The sequence below is a fragment of the Centropristis striata genome, chromosome 7 (genome assembly GCF_030273125.1).
Source record: "Centropristis striata isolate RG_2023a ecotype Rhode Island chromosome 7, C.striata_1.0, whole genome shotgun sequence".
NCBI classification, from domain to species: Eukaryota; Metazoa; Chordata; class Actinopteri; order Perciformes; family Serranidae; genus Centropristis; species Centropristis striata.
Genome location: NC_081523.1, coordinates 40,735,934 through 40,762,719, shown reverse-complemented (window position 1 = coordinate 40,762,719; position 26,786 = coordinate 40,735,934). Strand labels below are relative to the sequence as shown.

Below are 26,786 nucleotides of genomic sequence, written 5' to 3'. Positions count from 1 at the left end.
ACACGGGATATGACTGTCATTAACTTGCATTGTAGCAAAATCCGTGTCAGTTTCACGGAAATTTGAGTGATTCCGTGGCTATTCCACGGATTTTGAGTTAAGCAAATCTGTGGCTATTTCACAGATTTCTGTGAGACCATGTTGTCCCGTTTACACAAGGACGCTTGTGGGTAAAAACAACAAAATATTTTATGGGAAGTGCCTTTCGTTTAGACGGTGACGGCGTTTTGGGGGCTTAAAAACGCAAAAATCTGAAGTGGAAAACTTGCGTCTACACAGCCAAGACACAAAACTCTGATCTGATCTGCTCACATCACGTATGTGTTCACGTCACATACATGCTCCAGTACAGGAAATAAACAAATGTGGGATTATTTCCATGCGTCGGACCTTCAAGCTGCTCTGGCAGCTCTACTTACAGGAGTCTTTCCACCAAATGTCCAGGATATGTACAGATAGTATTAGTAGCCAGACGGCTGTGAACGAGACCTGGGAGATCTAGTGATGGTGGAGAACTTTGTGGAAGGAGTAGCTGATGAAAATGCGTGGTGTGAAAACTTCCACATGCCCAAAGATGCTCTTATGGCTTTAAGTGATGCCGCCTGGCTGCATACCCAATCACATTCACACACTTTAGATCACCGTATGCAGCAGATTTCCTCCTGGAAACACTCGTCTAAACCATGAATAAAAAGTGAAGACGTGACGCCACTTTAGGTCTTCTTTTCAGACCGTCATCATGTAAACAGAGCCCTAGTTTCTTTGATACCAGTATCACCACTGAGCCTGCTCCAGCCTCTGGAGGATGGGAAGTCAATCCAAGGACGCTGCCGTCCTCGAGGAGTTGAAAAGGGTTGATGATCAATCAAGTCAAGTCAGTTGTCACTATATGGTAAAGGGAGTCACATGCAAATGTGAAATTAAAAGCTGATCATTCTCTTACATCAAAAACCGGGTTGCATCAGTTTGTATAGAGTATACAGACCTAGGCTCTGGCAAATAAACTGACTTGTAGCTGTAGAACTGCCTCAATGATTGGATCATCTTGAAAAGGCCGAGTTATTCTGTCAAATCCTGTCAATATCACACTATCAGTGAGCCGTCTCCCCTGTCATCTCTGCTTCAATCTCATGTGCTGCACTTGTCAAAATAGTAAAGAAGTCAAGCAACACTGTGGATTTCCCTTTAGATTCAAATAAACGTGACACAACTCAGAGAATAGTATTTAGAACGGCTGATCCCAATGAAAATATACACTAACTACACGTTTGTTTTTCCTAGACTCTTGTCTTCTTTACATTATTAAATATATCTGATTATTCTCTCTGGCATGAATTACATGACTAGTGGATGTATATTATGTCTGCTGCTGTTAGCAATCACATTAAGGTAAAGTACACAGCCAACTAAGAATGGTTAATAAAACATGGGGAGTGACAGCGTGTAGGCATATTTTATGATTCAGTGTTCACTGCCAGACTTCACAGATAATGGCAGAGCTAATTTAGCTCTAAATAAGATCAAACTTCAGTGTGTATAATGTCACATTTATGCCAAGTTAATGCTGAGCTAAAGATCAACAATAATCACCCAACCATTGATATAAAAGCAGTTGGCCCATTCAATGAACGAGTTGCTTGATCAGCTAAACCCTGCGGCTCCGGAGCCACATGAGGCTCTTCAAGCATCTGAAGGCTTCCTGTGGTTGTGACAAAAAAACAAAATGAAACGTTTATTTCTTTAAATTTTTAATTTAATTTATCAATGGTGTAGGCCCAAAGTAATTTGTATTCTTCAATTGTAAAAAAATTTTAAAAACATTTTGGTCAACTACAATGTGCTTCATAGCTTAAAAAGTCTACAGACCAGCACTGTAACCTTTACATTTTGCCAACTTCAAGTCTGGTTTTGAGTTTTCCTTGCCAGGCTAGCTTTTGATTCCATATCTCCTGAGATATTTCTTTGGTTTCTAGCCTCTGATTTACACCTGGGTCCTCACTGCATTCTGACAAGATCATATTAGTACATGCTCATTATGATCTATTATTAATGTTGGTAGGCTTATTTAGATATTCTAAGGTTCAGATAAGGTTTGCGGCTCCATTTTGCGACTGTTTTCTTCTTATTTTGGCCAAAATGGCTCTTCTGTTAGTAAAGTTTGCCGACCCATGCACTGCAAAAAAAGAAAAGTTGGGTCAACTCAAAATTTCAAAGCAACAAACTTCGATAAAATTTTAAGTTGGACAATTAAACTAAATATTTTAAGTTTTGTTTTTGAGTTTGCTCAACTCAGAATTCAGATTTTTGTCAACTCAACTGTAAGCTGTACTAACTTATAATTTTACATTATAATAACTTTTAATCCTTACTTCTGCTAACTTCTGCAATGTGCTGAATTGGCAAGATTGTAACGCCGCTATGAAATGTCAGCTAATGTTGCGACCACAATTTTGAGTTAGCATTGATACGCTAATGGCTACTCTTGTAGCTGTAACAAGCAGCGCCGCTAGCATCAGTTAGCCGCTAGCATCAGTTAGCCGCTAGCATCGGTTAGCCGCTAGCATCAGTTAGCCGCTAGCTTTCGCTAATGACCGAATTTCACCGCTTTCCCGCATTTCACAACAAAGAAATAAGAGTTATCAGAACTATTGTCCCTTGTTGTGAACCCCAACTTAAAGATATAAGTAACAACAACTCACCAACTTGTTTTTGAGCAGACAAATGGCTTCCTTTGTTGTGCTAACTTACATTATTGCCCTAAATGTCAGTAATTTATATTTCCAAGTTTTACCAACTTAAATCACTGTTTTAGGCCAAAAAATACAAGTTGTTTTTTTTTGCAGTGTGAGCTAAACCAAGGTGCCTGCTGTCTGGCTTTATGTCTGGTCACTGTCAGGTATGGTGGTAAACATGGGATGGGGTTTCACTTGGCAGAACAGATGCAGAGGCTGCATGGAGACAGAATAGTAGAGAGAACAGAGATGAAAGAGTCTCGGTCTGATGTTTCTTCTTTTAGGACTATCAACTATATTCTTTTGCAATGAAGAGAAATCACCAGCAATCATCTCTTTGTATTCCTCTAGTTATAGATGGCTGCAGTCATCTCTGGCACTATGTGCCCTCATTACACAGGCCTGCACCATAATAAGACTCTAGAATATCACCTTTGGATCATTTTATCTTTCAATCTTACAGGAAATAAATGTTGATGCTCAAAAGAAAGATTAGGGGTTTAATATAGGGCGCCACAGGGATTTATAAACCTGGAAGTTAGCATTTTTAGTGCCTGGGGTCTAACCTCTCAAACTCAATGAGGTTTTTTTTCACTTTGAATGGGTTTTTGGTCAGAAGCCTGAAATACAGTCTGTGTTTAACACAAGCTGAAGAGATGTTCCCGTTTTATTGTACGACATAAAATACATTAGTAAATACCCCCACTTGTAAATTTTGTTGTTTTTACCTGTCCTTCAAAAGACGGTTGCTAACAAGTTAAAGCTAAATGAGGCTACAGTGGTTGTCGGGAACAATAAACATCATCACGCCGGACACAGACAGGAAGTCTCTCACTAGTCCACCTCACAGCCTCTAGTCGTGTTTATCAGAGCTCTTCCAAACTCTTGTAGATTGTAAATTATCTTAATACATTTATTAGGCTACGGATTTTGCTAGCTTGTCAAAACTGCTAGTTAGCTTGTCGTAAAGCATCTGAAGCATAACGGTAGTGAAGCAGCCGTGGTGTAGTTCACTACAGGTTAATATTAGCTTTTTACTTCAGTCGGCTGCATTAATACTTCAAACCTAATTGTGAGGAAGCATCAACTCCCTCACTAGCTGTTGCTTAAACCCCTTTTTCTTTTACAAAAGTGCCCAGACTCATACACAGTTTTCTTGGTTTCCTTTATTTTATATCAAATGGTTACAGGATAAATTTAGAAATTCAAGTTATTTACTTTGCATAAAGCTCAGTTTGAAGTGAGTCCATAACCTCTTCTTTGTGGAGGCCATCTTGTGCTGGTGCTTAAAGAGGAAGCACGCCTCAGTTGCAGCCCTTTTATGATGTATGTGCACTTATTGATGCACTAATAGCTCTTATTGCACTATACGTTGATTGTTTGCTTTTACTCTTCCTGTAAGTCGCTTTGGATAAAAGTGTCTGCTAAATGGCTAAATGTAAATGTAAATGTATGTGAGTATGTGGGTACTTGCATCTGATTGGTCAAAGGAAGTGTAATGAAAATGACAGCTAATTAAGGTAAATCTTGAATGACAAAGATATGTTACACTTAATTTGAATGTATAACATTAATGATCACATATTGAAGAAATTAAATGGGGTTTGTTGGTGTGAGCAAACTAAGAATAACTATGTATATTAGTGTTTAACCTCTCACCTCTCATGTTATAGTGCTGACCTGATAGGCCAGTTTGAACTGGCAGGGCGGGCTCTCATACTACATATATGAGTGAAATGACCGAGGCAGAGGCTGATAGAGGGAGAGCGGCGTCTGAACTGTTTGAGCTGCAAACAGTTTTTTTTACTCATATTTTATTTTGCCTTGCTCTATGTTTTTTGAGACTGAAAATAAAAGTCTGAGTTATTTTTCAGCATAACTCCTGGCTATTGTGATGTTTTTTTTGTCCTCCCCAAGTCTCACTATATTTCCCTGCATCTCACATTGCAACACTAATAAAAGTGGTGTTCATTTGTGAAGATTATCCTGCTGAACAAAACCCATAAGAATCAGAAACGTGTGTTTGCCACAGAGCTTATGTTCTGCAATGATCCAAAATCCAATGCAAAAATCCTATAGGTGAATTCTCAATAGACCCCATGGTGATGCTACTTCCAGGTTGGCCTACAAAAATATGTAATTTAATTTGCTGTCTATAAACCCAATCTGTAATTAAATCAATCACACAAATGTGAAGAACTGTATATTCACAAACATAATTGAGGGTTAAATTATATTGGATTTGTTGAACAGGTAACTGCTATGGGGTCCTAGATCTGCAGAGGCCCCACATTCAATTGCAACAAATTTGCACCACTAAAGCGTGGAGCACTAAAGTGTGGGTAATGAGGACTGATCAGACTGTACTACTGAGAAGCTCCTGCAGCAGTCAGTGCTGGTGTTGGTATAAATTACTTCCTTCAGTCAATTATACACTTACTGTTAGTCTTTCTCAGCTTGCACATTAAAAGAGTTTTACCCAACATGCTGCTGTCCACTATTGATGATGCACCAACAGAAAACATGGTGTCTCTGTATGATAGGCATGTTCAGGGGGAATTTCCTTATCATTTAACCTGAGTCCTATTTTCCCATGGTTTTGTGTTTAAGTGACTAATGGGGATCGATTTTTGAACAGGGTCCAGTAATGAGGCAGAGAGCTGCAGTGGGAACCAGTTATAATGTACATCGACTGGCTCACTGCACACCTTCAATGTCCACTGAAAGTTTGTTCAAGTGTTTTTGCCACTGACATTTCATTATTTTAGGTGTCTGACAACATTCTGGAAAGATTGATTGCTGCCAGAGAAAACTGGGGAAATAAGAGTGAGGAGTGTCAGGAAGAGTTTGTTGTGATTGAGTACAGAAAGCTTAGAGTTATCTAGTGTTCAATATAAATAATGCTTTGTGTTTGTGCATTTCAGCATTGCACCAACAAAATGTTGAGCAACACTTCACACAGTTTTCGTAGACTACATATGTTGGATAATCCAGGGTGAAGTTGTTTATCCTAAAACTCTGGACCATACCATTGGGTCTGCAGTCAGTATGTTTACATTACACTTGAAAAAAACTAATTATTGCCTTAATCTGACTACAACTGGACAACTGAAGTGCATGTAAACATGTTCCTCCGAAAATGTCGGAGTTCTCCAACTCTGATTAGGACACCCAGATGATGCGATTGGAATAGGATTTTTGCTGGCATGTATGACAAGACAACGCATGTGCGCATGCCGCCATGCTCCACCCCCACGCTGGCGAATGTCACCGGAACAAAAACATTAAAGAAAGCCGGTCGCATTAGCCGGTCATATCAGCCGGTCGAAGTAGCCAGTCACATCAGACGGTCGCCTTAGCCGGTCACATTAGCTGGTCACAATAGCCGGTCGCAGTAGCCGGTCACATCAGACGGTCGCCTTAGCCGGTCACATTAGCTGGTCACAATAGCCGGTCGCAGTAGCCGGTCACATCAGGCAGTTGCCTAGCCGGTCACATAAGCCGGTCGCAGTAGCCGGTCAAATTAGCCGGTCGCAGTAGCCGGTCACATTAGCCAGTCGCACTAGCCGGCCACATTAGCCGGTCACATTAGCCAGTCGCAGTAGTCGGTCACATTAGCCGGTCACATCAGACGGTTGCCTATCCCATCACAGTAGCCGGTCACATTAGCCGGTCGCATTAGCCGGTCGCATAAGCCAGTCGCAGTAGCCAGTCGCAGTAGCCGGTCACATCAGGCAGTTGCCTAGCCGGTCACATTAGCCGGTCGCAGTAGCCGGTCGCAGTAGCCGGTCAAATTAGCCGGTCGCAGTAGCCGGTCACATTAGCCAGTCGCACTAGCCGGCCACATTAGCCGGTCACATTAGCCAGTCGCAGTAGTCGGTCACATTAGCCGGTCACATCAGACGGTTGCCTATCCCATCACAGTAGCCGGTCACATTAGCCGGTCGCATTAGCCGGTCGCATAAGCCAGTCGCAGTAGCCAGTCGCAGTAGCCGGTCACATCAGGCAGTTGCCTAGCCGGTCACATTAGCCGGTCGCAGTAGCCGGTCAAATTAGCCGGTCGCAGTAGCCGGTCGCAGTAGCCGGTCACATTAGCCAGTCGCACTAGCCGGCCACATTAGCCGGTCACATTAGCCAGTCGCAGTAGTCGGTCACATTAGCCGGTCACATCAGACGGTTGCCTATCCCATCACAGTAGCCGGTCACATTAGCCGGTCGCATTAGCCGGTCGCATAAGCCAGTCGCAGTAGCCAGTCGCAGTAGCCGGTCACATCAGGCAGTTGCCTAGCCGGTCACATTAGCCGGTCGCAGTAGCCGGTCGCAGTAGCCGGTCAAATTAGCCGGTCGCAGTAGCCGGTCACATTAGCCAGTCGCACTAGCCGGCCACATTAGCCGGTCACATTAGCCAGTCGCAGTAGTCGGTCACATTAGCCGGTCACATCAGACGGTTGCCTATCCCATCACAGTAGCCGGTCACATTAGCCGGTCGCATTAGCCGGTCGCATAAGCCAGTCGCAGTAGCCAGTCGCAGTAGCCGGTCACATCAGGCAGTTGCCTAGCCGGTCACATTAGCCGGTCGCAGTAGCCGGTCAAATTAGCCGGTCGCAGTAGCCGGTCGCAGTAGCCGGTCACATTAGCCAGTCGCACTAGCCGGCCACATTAGCCGGTCACATTAGCCAGTCGCAGTAGTCGGTCACATTAGCCGGTCACATCAGACGGTTGCCTATCCCATCACAGTAGCCGGTCACATTAGCCGGTCGCATTAGCCGGTCGCATAAGCCAGTCGCAGTAGCCAGTCGCAGTAGCCGGTCACATCAGGCAGTTGCCTAGCCGGTCACATTAGCCGGTCGCAGTAGCCGGTCGCAGTAGCCGGTCAAATTAGCCGGTCGCAGTAGCCGGTCGCAGTAGCCGGTCACATTAGCCAGTCGCACTAGCCGGCCACATTAGCCGGTCACATTAGCCAGTCGCAGTAGCCGGTCACATTAGCCGGTCACATCAGACGGTTGCCTAGCCCATCACAGTAGCCGGTCACATTAGCCGGTCGCATTAGCCGGTCGCATTAGCCGGTCGCATAAGCCAGTCGCAGTAGCCAGTCACATTAGCCGGTCACATCAGGCGGTTGCCTAGCCGGTCGCAGTAGCCGGTCACATTAGCCGGTCGCAGTAGCCGGTCACATTAGCCGGTCGCAGTAGCCATAAAAGCATGGCAGAACAACTTCTCCATCTTTCCATAATGTTCTCAGATACTTATGAGACATCCCATTAGACACAAAAACATGGAGTTCCAGGTTGAAAATTAAAATAAGTGAGCAAACTGAAATCAAGCAAGGGAAAACAGCTAATGCTACATAAATGTGAATATCTTAATTTGTTACATGGACAGTATGCCATACCAAGGTGCAGCTGCTGCTTACCGTCAGTGCAGCACCATACATATGAACGCAGAGGGACCTTATGTCAAGAAATACCTTCATCATTATTGTTTGAATGCATCACATGATCCATATCCCCAAATAAAGATGTGTTTAATCAAATTACCACAGATTTAACCTATTTACACACAAAAAACTGGTCTCCTGGCAAGTAATGAAGCTGCCATGGTGGAATTGAGATATGTGGGGACGTTTTTACATGGAAATGACTTACTGTGGTTTAAAATGTAACAATTTTATGCACCAGTGTAAGCACAAGGATTGACAAGTACCAGTAGAAAAAAGAAGTTGATGAATCTCTAGTAAGAAACAGCTGAACTAAAAACTCAGAAATAAGTTTAAAGTATCTTTAAAACAAGATTCTTAAGTAAATGTTTTCTTATTTGTCTCGTATTTCAGGAAAAATTGACACCATTATCTTTGTGGAAAAGACACCATCATCTCTTTTAAATTCACTGCAGTGGAAAAGTGCTTACACAATCTGTCCACATTAGTGTCTTAATAGACTGTCTAGCACAAATGAATTTTCCATCTCATTTACAATTCTGCAAACATTACAGTCCTCACTGTTACAGTTAATGAAACAGCTCATCTCCACACCATTCACTTTGAGCAGAGTGAGCATCTGTTTTAAGAAATCACACTCTAGTTCAAAAGAGTACTAGATCCTTTGCAAAGTCTACTAGCTAGACCAAATCTTAAAGTTAAGTTAAATACATTTGAAGGAGCACAGGTGAGCTGTTACATCAATTTTACAGTGAACTGCAAAGTAAGGCTATATTTTCTCACACTGCGTATATAAATCTACCTCTGTGGCCTTCCTGTATACACAGGTAGCTATAAAACTTTTAAAGACCTCCTTTTAAAGTCTGGTTTTTTTATCGTGTGGTGGTTGGGGCTAAGAGCTGAGTGGGCAGCAGGTGGGTTTGACCCCTGGAAAGTCTTCTTCTCTACCGTTAAAACTCCAGGCTAATGGCCTGCCCATGCCTTTACTCTCTATCTCTATCTCTATCTCTATCTTTTCCCCCTCTCATTACTTTGCCATCGCTGCACTGTGCTGTATACACAACAACAGACTGTTGTAGACCCCCTCCTTTATGGGAGCTGCTGAATATTTCATCACATCTTCAGAGTCAGACTGAACATTTTCTCAGTATACTTCAGCCTACTCCCTTTTTTTTCCGAACCAAAATGATATAAGGAAATGCATATTGAATATTAAGTTAACTGGTTCTTATTATCTAATTACTTAAACGGGCCAGATGCATGTATATGTATAGGGCTTTATATACTGTATGTGTGTAAATGTTAATATGTTTATGTACATCTGTTTAATGGTGTTTATGTGAGTATGTGTATGAATATGTATTGTTTGGATTTTAAAAATTCAGCCCTCCGAAAAGGCTTGACAGGAAGCACACTGAAGCAATAACTCCTGTTTTATCCTTGGTCTTCTTTTATTTGTTACAAAATGACCGCAGGTGACCACAGGTCATAAACCTGAAATGATTAATCGAAAAACAATAATATTAATGAAATTGTAGCTTTAAATAGCTATTTTTACTTTTTACATAAAACAAGCATTTACTCTTTTTAAATATAATCAAACGTCTTCTTATGAACTAAAGTAATGAATTGCAGTAACATAGTAACCCAAAAACTTAAACACAGTGTCTTAGCTAAACATTAGCAGTTAACTGCTAGCAACACCTAACTACTTTACTTATTGTAAGTCGCTTTGGAAAAAAGCGTCTGCTAAATGACATGTAATGTAATGTAACTAAGTGCTAGCCTGAAAGCTAATGAAGTTAGCCCTATGCTAAAAGGAGTTAGCGACAATTCTATCGCGAGCTAGCGGCGATGCTAACCACGAGCACTAAATAACACTCTCAAGCCTGCCTAACAGTGCAGTAAACATCAATAATACATTATATTTATAAGACACACATTATTAGCAGTCTATTCCTTAGCTAGCTGCAGCTTACCAATGGGCTATGTGCTCCTGTCAAAACCCTGGATGCAACTGCTGCAATCAACAACACAGGAAGCAACACAGGAAGCAACACAGACTTTTCAAAATAAAACGGAGAGGCACAAAACCCTTAAATAATTATTTAGAGCTACAAATAATGATAAATAATAAACGTCTTGACATGTATATGCATCTAGCCTACGCTGTTGTAGTTTATGTTGTTTATTTTTTTTCGGTTCGAAAAGAAGAATTAATAAAAAAAATAAAAAATAAAAAACAAAAAGTACGTTGGAAAGTGTGCATGGACGGCTGGAGGTCAGGGAGAGGGAATGGGAAGCAGGAAACATGCAAAAAGATGGAACTGAGCAAAACGAAGCTGCAGAGGAAGATGAAACAAAAGATGAAGAAGAGCCAGCAGCAGCAGCAGCACCTCCCTGTCCCGACTGCCTGCTCCTCCTGCTCCGCCTGCTGCGCCTCCATTCTGCTCTCCACAGGCTCACAGCGCTGGTTTTGCCTGATAGGATGATTTGCCACTTCATTACTAATTGATAATCGCCGGAGAGAAACACTCATTAGCCCAAGTGCTGAATAGTGCAGCTAGCACGCTGACATTCCCAGCCTCTCTGTAATGACTGTGTTGATGCTGGCGAGTCCTTCGCATCCCGACACACACACACACACAATCAGACTCAGTGCTAAAGTCAAAGGGACAGATATAAAAAATCTTTCCTTCCACATGCCATCACACTGTACAATAACAAATAGTCTGGTTCATTACATACCGTCGTTATGCACTTTATGTGTTTTTTATGCACACTGTTCATTGCACCTTATTGTTTCACGACACCAACATTTTTATACTGCATATTCATATTTATTCTGCACTGGAATTCTACTCCTTAATACATACTCCTTCTTTAGACACTTTATTTTTACATTACATTTTATTGTATTTTTATTGTATTTTATTAGGGCCTCGGGGCAATCGCACCGAGCACTGGTCCCTACAGCAATATCTGTAGGGACCAGTGCTGCACTACTGTTATACTGTGGATTTCTTCTTCTTCCTCTTCCGGACGCAATTTCGTCCCGCTACTAGTCCTACAACTTAAAGAGTTGCAGGAAAAATTATATATCAAAACGTGCGGATTGATCGGGATCGGTGTGCTATTACTTTTCTCTACAGAATACTGCCCAAAATTTTGCATTGGAATGAATGGGACAGGCAACAAAAAATGAGCGAAAAAGAACAATAATTGGAGATTTTTAAACGCCTATTTCTCCGGCATAATTTCACCTAGAGACTCCATTTAAACTTTAAACAGTAGACACAAGTCTTGTGTATTGGTGTATTAATTTGCGTTTCGATAGGTCATATAGTTTTTTATCAATCCCTGTTCAATGACCATGATCATTTTTGGAGAAATTCTGAGATTATAATGGGTGTGTATTGCACGGAATGTTCGTGTCAGAGTGTGTGATGTCATCGCTCAGAGTGTAGAGGGAGAGGTAAAACTGTCAAAAAATAAATTTAAAAACTGCACTCCAGGCCGCAAATTCCACTCTACAGAAATAATTTATACATAGAAACGTAGGAAAATTTGTCTTCTCCCTCACAATCCTCTGGTAAAGCTGTCAGAGTTATAGTTTGGGCGTAGGACCCAAAGATGATCCACCAACACCACCAACAGCCTCATTTGCTCCCATATTAAAAACGCAGGGAGATTTCGGAAAAAGGGAAGATGGAACAGTTTTTTTAGATCGCTCTAACAAAGCTATTTTTTCATTTTTCTTTAAAAAAATCACATGTAGACGTTCAGGAAGAACTCAGGACGCTCAAAGTGAAGTCGGATCAATGATAGGTATTATGGTTTTGCCAAAAATGCTTTCTGTTTGAGGCCAGAAATTCCAGTCCACCTCTGGCTGCTGTCACTCTTTCATTAACAGGTGTCAGTTAATTCTGTTGATTGCTTTGATCTTTGATGTGATTACAGTTACAGATACACACATGCGCGTAAGCACGCACACCGGCAGTAGCCCCTGTGGCCCTTTCAAAATTTCCCTAGAGGAAATGTTCTAGTTGTATTTTATTGTATTTTTATATGTTATTGCTTGAAGTATGCCTAGGTTGTTCTTATTTAATTGTGTTGTTATTGTCTCTGTGTGTAATGCTGCTGCTACACTGTAATTTCCCAGCTTGGGATAAATAAAGTATCTATCTATCCATCCATCCATCTATCTATGAAGCTGAAGATGGTGGAGGTGGAGGGAAGCCTTTCTACAGGAATAGTTCTTGTGACTTTACAATAAAATCACAGTGATATTTTTGTGTTGCTATTGACAACAACAACCCAGTTTGTTTCCAACACCACTGACTATCCTTCACTGTTGCTCTCAACTGGAGCTGCACTATAAATAATCTCTGTGAAATCTACAGTTATTTACTGTATTATTCACAGTTCATCACTGTGTTTGATTTTTACAGTATAGTGCTGTATAATTTACAATAAAAATCGGTCCTTGTGACAAAATTACAGTAGTTTAAGCATTACTGTAGAAAAAACACAGCAGGCAGTGTAGTACTATGAAAAGTAAAGTAGACTACTGTATTTTTCCATTTTTATCACAATTTTGATCAGAATCAGTCCTATACAAATGCTGTTTAAATAATTAACTTTAAGTAAAGTTTATCATATAAAACACAGCATGGAAATCAATTGTAAAACAGTAAATGTATTAATATTATTTTATTTAGTGAATAGGGTAATTACTTGCAATTACTAGTTATTTCTATAAAAAAGTAATGATTTAATTATTATCAAATCAACAGCATTGTTTATTGTGCCGTATTGCCATATACAGTACCATTAAAAATCACAATAATTTTAATTTTACAGTAAATAATCCAGTATTGTAAATAAAACTAAAATCAGTGTTCAATTGTTTTTTATTTTACAGTTTAAAAAACAGTACTGTCAATAAAAACAGTATAGTTCTACTGTAAATAATAATTACAGTACGTTACTTGTCAATTGCTGCCAATAAGTTACTGTAAAAATCACAGTAAATTCTTTACAGTGCGTTTATCACATCAGCACTTATTGAAATGAAATAACAGGAAAATGATATTCTTTGATTCATTCACATGTTATAGAAAAACAACAGGAATAACGCAATCTTATTAAAATGTAAACGTGTTGTAAAAAATAATGTATTAACAACGATAGATCGTGCAATGTAGATATTTTTTTTCTCTTACTGTATGTGTATTTGTTTATGTCATAAAAACATCATGATGCCATTATATCTGATTTGGATTATATGGATAGGTCTTCTTCTTTTTTCTTATAGGCATTGTATTATCATTATATCTATTTCATTTTATGTATTTAAATGTATGTCTTTAAATGCCAACTGGATAATTTCAATAACCATTTACCTGAATTAATATAGTAATACAATATATGTGTAGATAACCCTATATTAAAAAAAAAAAGCTGTGAATACTCCCAGTAAAAAGTGCATTAGCTTTGCATATCCACATACTGTATTTGTATTCAGAGACTTGCATATGTATATACTGAGCCTGTGGATATATGTATAGGTGAATATATGGAGGCATGCATATATAAAAAATACTAATTTGTCCTCATGTTACTGAAAAAAGACATGGTTTAACTGTGTTGGAGTGGGGTTTAAAATGCTCAATAAATTAAGTTTTATATAAATATTATCATGTGTTTATTATAGTTATAGAGCAGAAGAGCTATACTCTTGTCACACCGAGGTGAGGTGGTGTTTTATTTTGTCTTCTGGTCTTTCCTGTTTTATTTTGAAATAATAACTCTCCTCTTGTTTTTCAAATTATTGTTTTCCCCTTGAGAGTTTTTCCCTTATCTTAGATTAGGATCATTTATTTAGCATATTAGTGCAGATAGCGTTCAGTGTTTTTTCCTCCTTTAGAGCGACTTTTCTTTGTTAGATTTCTACTCTTGTTATTTTCACAGCCACAGCTTGTCTTGTTTTCACCCTTTTGGATTCCTCGCAAGTTTAGCGCAGTTCTAAGTTTCACAGTTTTTTGAGTCTGCCGTTTTGTTTTTCCTCCTTTTGGAGTGATTTTGTGTTCTTTTGTTTGTAGGAGTTATTATCTAATAGTTTTTCCCCTCAAGAGTTTAGTAAGTTTTTCCCACTTATCTTAGATTAGGATTTATATTTTAGTTTTTAGTGTAGATAGGTTCAGTGTTTTTCCTCCTTTGGAGCGACTTTTCTTTGTTAGATTTCTACTCAGAGTCAGGAGTTTCATAGTTTCTTTCACTCTGTGAGGTTTTCCTTGCTGTTTATTGTAGTTCACCTGCTCTACATCTGAGTCCTGACAACTCTAATATAACTATTATATTAAGTAGATATGTTAGACATCCATGGACCAAATGTATTCTACCTGAAATAGACATCATGTACTCCAAACCTCAATAGCTAACATGACAAAGCTGAACTGACTGCAACCACTCAGTTTGCCCTCAAAGAGCCACCACCTCTAGGCATGAAGAACCAATCAGGCCTGGAGCTGTGGTCCATGTCCCATCAGCTGTGAGGACTTGTTTCTCCCATTCGGTGCGGTCATGCGCCACTACCCTTTATAACACCTCTGGGCGTCCTGTGCTCAGCTGGCAGCGGGCCCTCCACCGGCTGGAATAATATTGTGTAATTGTTATTGACATATTGTGACGGGGAGAGGAGAAGAACGTCCTTCTCCTCGGTAAAGTTAACAGCTTGTGACACGCTGTGGGCTCCAGGAGGAGTCAAGCTGACAGCTCTAGTCAGGAGGGCATCTAGTAGAGGACTTAGGAATGATAAGAAGTATTTCCAAACATAATGCTGCTTTCTCCGACCAGTATTGCATGTATCACATTTCTAACAAACCTTTAGTACAAGTGATTACCAGAATTGCCGTTTTAACATCCTTTACAAAGCAATAGGGCTGTTTCCACTACCGGGTAATACCCGGAATGAGGCAGGTCACACTTGCCGAAACGCCCCCAATTTGAATACGAGCAGTCCGGAGCCGGCTTTTGTCTTTTTTTTTTTAGTCCCTGTAGAAGAGCAGGGTCTTCTTTCTCCCCTGAAAACAGCCTGGTTACTGATTGGATAGATCGCTAAGCAGGATGTGACGTAGTACTCTACATGACAACAACACACAACATTTGTAAAAGCTGGTGAAGCAGTGTTCCCAACTTAGCCACTTTGTTGCTAAATTTAGCAACTTTTCAGACCCCCTTAGTGACTATTTTTCAAGAAAGCGACTGGAGACAAATCCAGCGACTCCTTCTTACTCTTCTTAACGAGCCGGAGCTTGTTAAGAAGAGCCGCCGTTAGCGGCAGTTAGCTACAGTTAGCTCTGTAGCAGTACAGTGTGTATGTGCTAACAGTCTAACAGTTAGCTCTGTAGCAGTACAGTGTGTATGTGCTAACAGGCTAACAGTTAGCTCTGTAGCAGTACAGTGTGTATGTGCTAACAGGCTAACAGTTAGCTCTGTAGCAGTACAGTGTGTATGTGCTAACAGTCTAACAGTTAGCTCTGTAGCAGTACAGTGTGTATGTGCTAACAGGCTAACAGTTAGCTCCGTAGCAGTACAGTGTGTATGTGCTAACAGGCTAACAGTTAGCTCTGTAGCAGTACAGTGTGTATGTGCTAACAGGCTAACAGTTAGCTCTGTAGCAGTACAGTGTGTATGTGCTGCTGCTGCAGGAGGTGTTCACTTAGTGATCTCTGGTTGTGCAGTGTCTGGTGCTTGTTGTAAACAGTTAGTGATGCCAGTCAATCGCAAAATCTTTCAGCTGCAACCCTGTGAAACAGACTCAGGATCACATAAAAACATACTTCAAAGCAATGAGCTGGCTTTCTTTCATAAATAAAAAAATAAACAAAAAAGCGTAAATAAAAGTAGTCATTGCAAGGTATCACAAGACATTGGGGACATAAGTGAACCACTCCAACGTGTCATACAGGCTGAAGAAGCTAACTCGGATAAATAACTCGTTCCAACGAGAATCGATAAAACAAGACTGGTCTCCCCTCAGAAACATCAATATAAGCCTTTGTACATGCAGCAAAATACAACTCACATTGACATTTTAGAGCAGGGTGTCAAACTCATTTTAGTTCAGGGGCCACATACAGTCTAATTAGACCAGTAAAATAATAGCATAATTACCTAGTAGTAGTTTATTACCTTTCATCTCCCCCATGTCCAGGGTCTTGCCCAGCTGCTCCAGCAGGTCTGCTCTGGCAGCGTTCTTCTTGTGCTTTTTGCCGTCGTAATGTTGCTGAGCCATGCCGGGGTTGTTGAACCAGGCGTTGCATAGCTGGCAGTAGCGGTCCGAGTCACGGCGCTGTCGCGGGGAGGTCATGGGAGACGTTTCTGGAGAGCTCTTTACAGGACTCGGGGAGGCCTCTAAATGAAAAACACACAAACAAAACTCAAAACTGAGCTTCTGCAGGGCTTTTACTGAGGTCTACTCTAAACCTGGAGTTTACTAACCCTTAGAGGTAAAACTCAGGAAGAGCAGGGAGAAGTGTCAATATCACAATCACAATAAAGTTTTATTCAATGCTGTCCATAATGAATTGTTTACCAGACCTTTTTCCTTGATGAAGTAGTGGAGTCTGACTGTGTAGCTTTATGTATTTCATATTACATTTTAAATACATTTGTTTAACTTTATTCTGAAAGGAACAAAACACCAGGGCCAGCAACTGGAAAACATCATAATTTCAAACATAATTTTGCAGCTGCACCACAATCCTGCTCATTCAGAAAAACAATATAATTAGATTTTATATAATAACAATTATATAATCACATAATCTCCAGTATTATAGGAATTATGTTCCATGAGTGCGACCAATCACATCATGAGTGATAGAGATAATTATTCATTGATCCTAGCGTCTCCAAGGCTTCATCATGTTTACAATTTAAACAGATTACATATTAACCATTTTGGTGGAACTGCTCTAACAAACAGTGTAAAAAATATTTAAAAAATAACTTCCACTCTCAAAAAGAAGGACATGCAGCAAGTTTTACTCTGAAAAAGGAATTATAACTTGAGGTATCCAACCCTCCACTAATTAATGTGCTTCAACATGTGATTTGATATGGACTGAACCAATGAGGAGATAAACAGGCCTTTTTAAAAAATATATTTTTATTTAAATGTGCACTTTGGAGCATTGAATTTTTTAAAAAGTACTCATGTTGTTATACAGTATCTATTTTCACCTAAAAAGTCAGTAAATACAACTACTTTTGACATGTCATGCTTGGCTTTGGCTTTGACTGGACATTTGCTTTCACTTTGGGATAAAAATATCTGGATATATATCGTATATCGATATTCAGTCTAAATATATAACGAGATATGACTTTTGGTCCATATGGCCCAGCCCTACTTTACCACAGACAGTGTTATTGTGACCACTGTTTCATTATCCAAACAGAAAAAAACACTGTTTAAGAATTAAATATTTTTCCTGCGTACTGTTTTTTTTTATTTTTATTTTTTTAACGAAAATGCAAACTACTAACGACATGTCAACACAGCCTAAAAACACAAGTTGACTTTATAAAGTGTGGCCCTGCAGCCAGCAGACAGGACAATGTAAAGGCTTTAATGAGCTGATCAGCAGCAGTGGAACAATGACTGTTACTGCAGTCCCTGAATAACAAGCTGTTATCTCCATTAAACGCCTGAAGAGGAAAACCTAAATTCTACTTGGCAAACGGATTAAAGAGCCTGCTCTCCTCGTGGCTGTCCACTTGTGCCTTCATGCATGGATGACGGCGTTAACCCCCAACCAGTGCAGCGCTGCACTGAGACACACACAGCCACACCATCAACCTCATCAGCTTTAACCTTCCAGTGCCCCCCCCCCTCCAGTCAACATTTACTGTTCTCCCATTACGTTCCATTACACCAGTCAACATTTCAAATTGGCCACTTCAGTGAAAAAGAATGTATAGAATCTTTACTGTCAGCACATTGGCCTCTGCACTGTTAAAAAAATATTTGTAGAAATTACAGTAAAACACTGTTAAATTGCATGAGAAATAGGGCGTAAAATAAAAAAGTGCATATTACCATAACATACACTACCGGTCAAAAGTTTTAGAACACCCCAATTTTTCCAGTTTTTTGTTGAAATTCAAGCAGTTCAAGTCAAATGAACAGCTTGAAAGGGTACAAAGGTAAGTGGTGAACTGCCAGAGGTAAATAAAAAAAGGTAAGCTTAACCAAAACTGAAAAATAATGTACATTTCAGAATTATACAAGAAGGCCTTTTTCAGGGAACAAGAAATGGGTTAACAACTTAACTCTATGGAGTCTTGGGCTGTTTTGTCCATTTTTGAATTCTTTTCATGTTTTTGTAAGTCATTTTGTGTCTTTTTTTGGTCATTTTGTGTCTTTTTTGGTCATTTTGTGTCTTTTGGTGTCTTTTTTGTCATTTTGTGTCTTTTTTAGTCCTTTAGTCCAACATAAAATGTGATTTTGTATCTTTTTTTTTTACTTTCAAAACACTATCATGCTCAATAAAGAATTTTAAATGTTGCAAATGTGCATTCATTTCAGAGTTGACTGAGATATTAAACTGCATCATTTTCAATTAAATTCTGTAAAAGTTGGTGTGTTATAAAACTTTTGACCGGTAGTGTACACTTTTAATTACCGTAAATCAAGGAATAGTACACAACTTTTCAAAAACTTTTGAAAACATGCAGTTTTACTGTAAAAATAAAAACATTTTCATGTTAAATGAATGGAGAAATACCATATTGTGACAAGGACACAATTACCCGAAACATAAAGGGACGACTCAGTCTAAATTACAGTTTTTGCTGATATTCACATGCACATTTACAGTAGAAAACCCACTCACTGTCATTTTTACGGTGAAGTTCTGGCAACCACAGCTGCTGGTATTTTACCGTAAATTAAACAGATTATTTTTTACAGTGTGTTTATTCTGAGTTCAGTGATTCAGAGCTGAGCCACGGGCAGAGCAGAGTTTAAATTTGCATTATATTTTAAAGCTTTTATCCACAGCAACTGGCTATTATGTAGGATTTGAATCTGTGACTTTGTGGTTATAGGGTGACCTCCCCAACTAATAGGCCAATGTAAACTGTCAGACTTAATTTAATCCCTGTAGTTCCCTTTGCAAGGAGGTCAGAGGTCAGCTGCAGAACAGAAGCCCAGGAGCTGTTTAGATTTAATGCATAAAGGAAAGTGGCGTTTACAGACAGAGGAGCGTGCATCCACCATACACTACAGAAACTAACAGTGGTGGAAAGTAACTAAGTACATTTACTCAAGTACTGTACTTAAGTATAATTTTGAGGTACTTGTACTTTACTTGAGTATTTCCATGTTATGTAGCTTTATACTTCTACTTCACTACATTTAGAGGCAAATATTGGACTTTTCACTCCACTTAATTTAGCTGACAGCTTTAGTTACTTTTCAGGTCGAGATTTAACATAAACAAACATGACTAATTAAAAGTGTTTTTTAAAATTAAATCTTATAACAGTATATTAAGTAGTTAAAATGAGCCATGTCTTTACAAAATTAAAGCACTTATATAAATGCATCAATACAAATAGCCTAATGTAATAATATATTTGGAATAAATATTACAATCTGAGTGGGTCCATTCTGCATAACGCGTACTTTTACTTTTGACACTTTAAGTACATTTTGATGCTGATACTTTTGTACTTTTACTTCAGTAAGTTCTGAATGCAGGACTTTTACTTGTAGTGGAGTAAATTCACAGTGTGGTATTAGTACTTTTACTTAAGTAAGAGATCTAAATACTTTCCCCACCACTGGAAACTAAATCCAAGGACTCAAACCAACTATTATAGAGCCTTCACACTGAGCTCTTTTACTCATGATGAGTGAGAAAACTACAGTTGGGAAGTTGACATAGAGAGAGACCTCCATCAAAGCTGTTTGTTCTCCTCTGGTATATGAGACATCACCTGGAAGCTCAGCTCTTGGTTTCAACAATAACAGGCAGGCAATTACCTGCTGCAGCAGGGAGATGGATGACAGGATGTAAAAGAGAGAACTTAAAGCCTGTGGGAAACTCAAAGAAGGTGAAATATTTACTGTTTGGGAAGAACAAAAGGAAAGCAATCACTGATCCCCGAACAACATCTTGACTTCATACTGTACTTTCTGTTTGATGATTTCTTTTTATTTGCAAATAATATTTTTTTTCTGAACACTAGGCTATAATTTGTTACACAAAATGACCAAAAAAAGACACAAAATTACCAAAAAAAAAGACACAAATTGACCACAAAAAAGTATAAAAAAAAAGACACAAAATGACCAAAAAAAGACACAAAATGACCAAAAAAAGACACAAAATGACTAAAAAAAGAAACAAAATGACCAAAAAAAGAAACAAAATTACCAAAAAAGTCACAAATTGACCACAAAATAATCAAAAAAAGAAACAAAATGACCAAAAAACACACAAAATGATCAAAAAAAGACACAAAATGACCAAAAAAAGACATTAAATGACCAAAAATACTAAAGCACATTAACACATGAACACTTTAACACAGTGGAGACAGAGCTGACTTCCAAAATGATTTGGCGACCCCCAGAAATCATCTCGCGACCCCAATTGGGGTCCCGACCCCAAGGTTGAGAATAGCTGGAGGATATTACATACAGCCAGAATGTGTAAAAAACCCATACGGACCCGGGGAAAGGGGGGTATGTATATATCATATGTATATGAGACATCACCTGGAAGCTCAGCTCTTGGTTTCAACAATAACAGTCAGGCAATTACCTGCTGCAGCAGGGAGATGGATGACAGGATGTAAAAGAGAGAACTTAAAGCCTGTGGGAAACTCAAAGAAGGTGAAATATTTACTGTTTGGGAAGAACAAAAGGAAAGCAATCACTGATCCCCGAACAACATCTTGACTTCATACTGTACTTTCTGTTTGATGATTTCTTTTTATTTGCAAATAATATTCTTTTTCTGAACACTAGGCTATAATTTGTTGCACAAAATGACCCAAAAAAGACACAAAATGACTAAAAAAAGACACAAAATGACCAAAAAAAAGACACAAATTGACCACAAAATGATAAAAAAAGACACAAAATTACCAAAAAAAGACACAAAATTACCAAAAAAAAGACACAAAATGACTAAAAAAATAAACAAAATGACCAAAAAAAGAAACAAAATGACCAAAAAAGTCACAAATTTACCACAAAATAATAAAAAAAGACACAAAATGACCAAAAAACACACAAATTTACCACAAAATGATCAAAAAAAGACATACAATTACCAAAAAAAGACACAAAATGACCAAAAAAAGACATTAAGTGACCAAAAAGACTAAAACACATTAACACATGAACACTTTAACACAGTGGAGACAGAGCTGACTTCCAAAATGATTTGGCGACCCCCAGAAATCATCTCGCGACCCCAATTGGGGTCCCGACCCCAAGGTTGAGAATAGCTGGAGGATATTACATACAGCCAGAATGTGTAAAAAACGCCATACGGACCCGGGGAAAGGGGGGTATGTATATATCATATGTATATGAGACATAACCTGGAAGCTCAGCTCTTGGTTTCAACAATAACAGTCAGGCAATTACCTGCTGGAGCAGGGAGATGGATGACAGGATGTAAAAGAGAGAACTTAAAGCCTGTGGGAAACTCAAAGAAGGTGAAATATTTACTGTTTGGGAAGAACAAAAGGAAAGCAATCACTGATCCCCGAACAACATCTTGACTTCATACTGTACTTTCTGTTTGATGATTTCTTTTTATTTGCAAATAATATTTTTTTTCGGAACACTAAGCTATAATTTGTTACATTTCCTTTGTTGTTATTGATATAATTGTGTGTCTGAGAAGAAGAGGTAGCTAATTGCTATAGCGCTGCTAGAAATAATACATTAAATATTGACTTGGATTAGATTGTACGGGTGCTTCAGCTGATTACATTAGGGCTAGATGGGAGAAGGAGCTGGGCATCGACATCTCCCCTGAGGAATGGCTTGATATGTGTGAAACACCACACTCCACTACAAGTTCACCAACGTGGAGGGAATTTAGGTGGAAAAATTTGACCAGTTTCTTTATCACACCCAAGATTAAAAGTAGACAAAATGCTACAGAACAACTGTGTTGGCGGGCATGTGGGAGCAAAGAAGCTAACCATGCACATATTTTCTGGATGTGCCCCAGGCTGCGCTCCTTTTGGGATGGTGTCGGTGCCATAATTAAAGATATGTTGGGGTATGAAATACCAAATGAAAGTAAAATTATGTACCTTGGAAATGTAACTGAAAGTGTAACTGGTAACTGATTGTGTGCTTGCCTCTGGACCGTGACTCTCATGGTTTATCAAAAGGGGCAGGGATTAAACAGGGACTTTCTGCTGAGTACACTCACACCTCATACAAGTCTCTAGGACAAACGATTCACTAGTTAGTAAAAGGGGGCGTGGCTAATCAAAGGGGCGGGGTTATCAATCACCAGTTAGACAGGGACTCTATGCTGAGTAATCTGACACCTTATATAAGTTTCTAGGACAAACGGTTCATTAGTTATGAAAGGGGGTGTGGCTAATCAAAAAGGGCGGGAATTTATGAAACATTGTTATGTTGAACTGGTAAATGATGAACCATCATCATGCATGACAAGTTTGAGGCAGATTGGACAATGTATGGTCAAGTTATAAGGTCTCATGTTTTATGAAGAAATGCCATGTCTGTTGAGTTAGAGTTAACTATTTTCAGTTAGAATGTCTGTGTTGGAGGAGGGGGGGGAGGCTTTGGTAGCTAAGCAACCAGGTGGCCAGGTGGAGTCGACCAATCAGAGCAGAGCAATCAACTGAAATTAACTGACAGTTCCGCCACACTGAGGAGCCAGAGGTCGACAAACTGAAAATTCTGGTCTCGAACAGAAAGCATTTTTGGCAAAACCATAATAGCTATCATTGATCCGACTTCACTTTGAGCGTCCTGAGTTCTTCCTCAACGTCTACATATATTTTTTTTTTAAGAAAAATGAAAAAATAGCTTTGTTAGAGCGATCTAAAAAAAACAGTTACATGTCCCTTCTTAAGATATCATCCTGCGTTTTTAATATGGGAGCCAATGAGGCTGTTGGTGGTGTTGGTGGATCATCTGTGCGTCCTGCGCCCAAACTATAACTCTGACAGCTTTACCAGAGGATTGTGAGTGAGAGGACAAATTTTCCTACGTTTCTATGTATAAATTATTTCTGTAGAGTGAAATTTGCGGCCTGGAGCGCAGTTTACAAATTTATTTTTTGACAATTCGTTCTCTCCCTCTACACTCTGCTTGATGACATCACCACTCTAGACTCTCCATAGGGTTACATTGGGGGGATTTTTTGACGTGTTTTTGCCCAATAATTTGAAAACCGTTTGTCGAAACCCTGAGACCAAAACTCTGGGAGGAGTAGTCGACCGAAAAATGACACGGAAGAAACGGAAGAATAAAAATAGTCTCAGTGAATAGTAGTTAGTGTGCTTTTGCAAGCAAGCACACAAAATGATAAATATATAGTCAAGATACTGCTGATTGCAACCAAGAAGACAATAACAAGGAACTGGTACAAGACTGAATCTCCTACCATAGAACAATGGCTATGGATTGTAAGAGAAATATACTGTATGGAAAAAATGACCTACCAGCTTCGACTGAAGGAAGATGTTTCTATTTCAAAGTGGAAAAAATGGGTGTTGTATGACATAACATAACATAATGTGAACTGTAAACTGTATGAATCTGATTTTGTAGAATACGGATACCCACAGCCATGAATGTTGATACTGTTTTATTAATGTTAAGTGTTTTTCTTTTGTTGTGTATGTCTCTTGTGTACATGGAAAAAAAACCTAATAAACAAATATAAAAAAAATATTGACTTGGATTAACAAATAACTGCCCAAAGCAACTGCTATAAACTTTCATTGTGTGTTTATTTGGACAAAACCACCAACTTGTGTCATAAAGATCTTAATCTGGTCTAATCTGAGGTAATTAATCTATTCATGGCTATGTAAGATTAATAACTATAATATGACTATTGTAAAAAAAAAAGGAAAAAACTGTTTTACTGATTAGATTCACCTGCTATTATCTTTTTCTCCCTAATAAATTTACTTTGTGTTCCCCTCATTCAATACCAGTCTTTGTATCCGTTGTCAAGCCCTCCAGACCTTTTCCTTACTGTCTAGTTGTTTTTTTTTATTGTTTATTGTTTTATTGTTGTTTTAGCCCGGTCCTGTACAGTTCAACAGGTTCAACATGCCCTGGGCAGAGGACAGGGCTGCACATCTTTCTACAGAGCACAGATCACAAATACAAAGTTAAGAACAAGTCTTTAAGAGAGAGAATTGTTGAGTTTCTTTTGGACGAAACAAAGGTTTATATGCAGATATATGATTTAAGTGTGAATGTTTGGCACTTGGTTAAGATGAGAAAACAGTTTGTCTTACTGAAAAGATCTTCAGTGACTTTTCAATATTTAATAGTCTAGACGGAATTGTCCAAAAAGTGAAAGTGAGGAGCATTTATTGGTACATCCGTTGCTTATTTAAAAATATTAGTCAGTGCAGCTATAATCAGTGTTTTTGTGACCTAAACTTACTGTGTGTACAGCATTTATGTGTATTCATAGACTGGAAGAAGTCATATGAAAAAATAAAATAAAATCTCCTGTGGCCCTAAAGTTGAAAGTGATGAGAAAATGAGAAGCAAAGTAGAGAAACTCTGGCTAATATTTTTCTGCAAAAACGCAGGAATTACAGGGAATGATTACAAAACTTGAGCAAAGATCATTTTTCATCATCAGTACGACCTGTCTTTATAGTATCCTCCTCCAGCGAAGTGTAATCACACTGATTTAATATTCAGAGTGTCCCGGACGTCCACCTAGCAGCCCACCAGCTTTACCTAAAGTATTTACCTTCAGCACCAGGTGACAGACTCTTTCGTCTCAGGCTGTTATTGCACAATGGCTCTCCAGTCTCATAGATAACCCAGCAGGCACTTAAAGGAGTGGAACCCTTTCCTCCCATTTAGTGCATCATTAGAACCATACTGTTTAACACCCCTCTGTGCTTTGATTGAGGGTTCAGCTCAGTTCAGAAGGCGGGGCTCGCCGCCATCGCCAAGAGGCAGATGGCGTCGGTTCAGTGCAGCACCTGCTGCGTTAAGGACACTTTAAAGCCTGGTAAAAGGCCCTCGCTCCTCCATATGAAAGGCCTGAGATAAAAAATGTCCCTTATTTGTGTCTCTCAGAGATGAATTTTATGAGTTTTGGACACGCAGTGCTAAGCACAGCGAGCACACGAGAAACCACTCTGAGAGGATTGTAGTTCTTTTCTGAAGCCTAACAATTTTTCTGACATTGACGTCTCAGAAAAACATTTTTGGGGAGAATCATCAGTGCACCAGGGTATGAATCATCCCAGCCTCATGGTCTTGATTTATCATCAAGTCAAGGAGACAGTACACATGCCACATTTCATAATGGCAGCCTTGTAGCAGCTTAGTCAGAGGACACGCACACACTGCAGCCTTTATTGGCCTGATAGGCTTTCTGCTCTCTGACCAGATGTGAGGGTGAAGGCTTCTGTTTGGACTGTAAACAAGAGAGCACAGGAGCTCACAGTGCAGCATTTCTCTTTTTCAGTTTCACTTTTAGTTTAAGGGTGTCACAATGTCAATTCTGAATTGAAATATCAGTTCTTTTTTTTTAAAGATTATTTTTTGGGGCATTTTTTTGCTTTATTGAAAGTGATAGGGGCGCCAAAGATCCACAGAGGGTCTTGAAGCCCTCTTGATTTTAAGGGATGTAATAAATCTAATGTGTTAAATATAGATGAGTCAGCATTTAATTCATTAGTGGGACAAAAACAACTAAATAAGGGCTACATTAAACATTTATTCATTTATTTAAATAGAAAAATCACTTTAGAAAAGTTTAAAAATAGACTATATTGCGAGAATAAGGACATGTGTAACATCCCTCCTGCAGTATACACAGGTAACCTCACCTAGTGGTAACCTCACCTAGTGGTAACCTCACCTAGTGGTAACCTCACCTAGTGGTAACCTCACCTAGTGGTAACCTCACCTAATGGTAACCTCACCTAGCGGAAACCTCGCCTATCGGTTACCTCGCCTAGCGGTAACCTCGCCTAGCGGTTACCTCGCCTAGAGGTAACCTCGCCTAGCGATAGCCTCGCCTAGCGGTTGCCTCGCCTAGCGGTAGCCTCGCCTAGCGGTAACCTCGCCTAGCGGTAACCTCGCCTTGCGGTAACCTCGCCTAGCGGTAACCTCGCCTAGCGGTAACCTCGCCTAGCGGTAACCTCACCTAGCGGTAACCTCGCCTAGCGGTAACCTCACCTAGTGGTAACCTCACTCTGTACCTTTAATACTCAAATTGAAAATGCTTTATATTGAATAATATGTTGATCAGCAAATCAACCTCAGACACAGGGCATGTAATGGGCCAAGGTTTGATCCGTTAAATACACAGAGGATCAGGGAGATT

General features: G+C 39.4%; 1 protein-coding gene across 1 annotated transcript in view; it reads right to left on the bottom strand.

The window, feature by feature from the left end:
• Nucleotides 1–26,786, bottom strand: part of zmat4a (zinc finger, matrin-type 4a) — a 231,403-nt gene that overhangs the window by 56,191 nt on the left and 148,426 nt on the right. Inside the window, exon 5 of the mRNA XM_059338096.1 lies at nucleotides 16,366–16,587. Within this exon, the coding sequence (XP_059194079.1) occupies nucleotides 16,366–16,587 (222 nt within the window). The remainder of the gene's footprint in view (nucleotides 1–16,365; nucleotides 16,588–26,786) is intronic.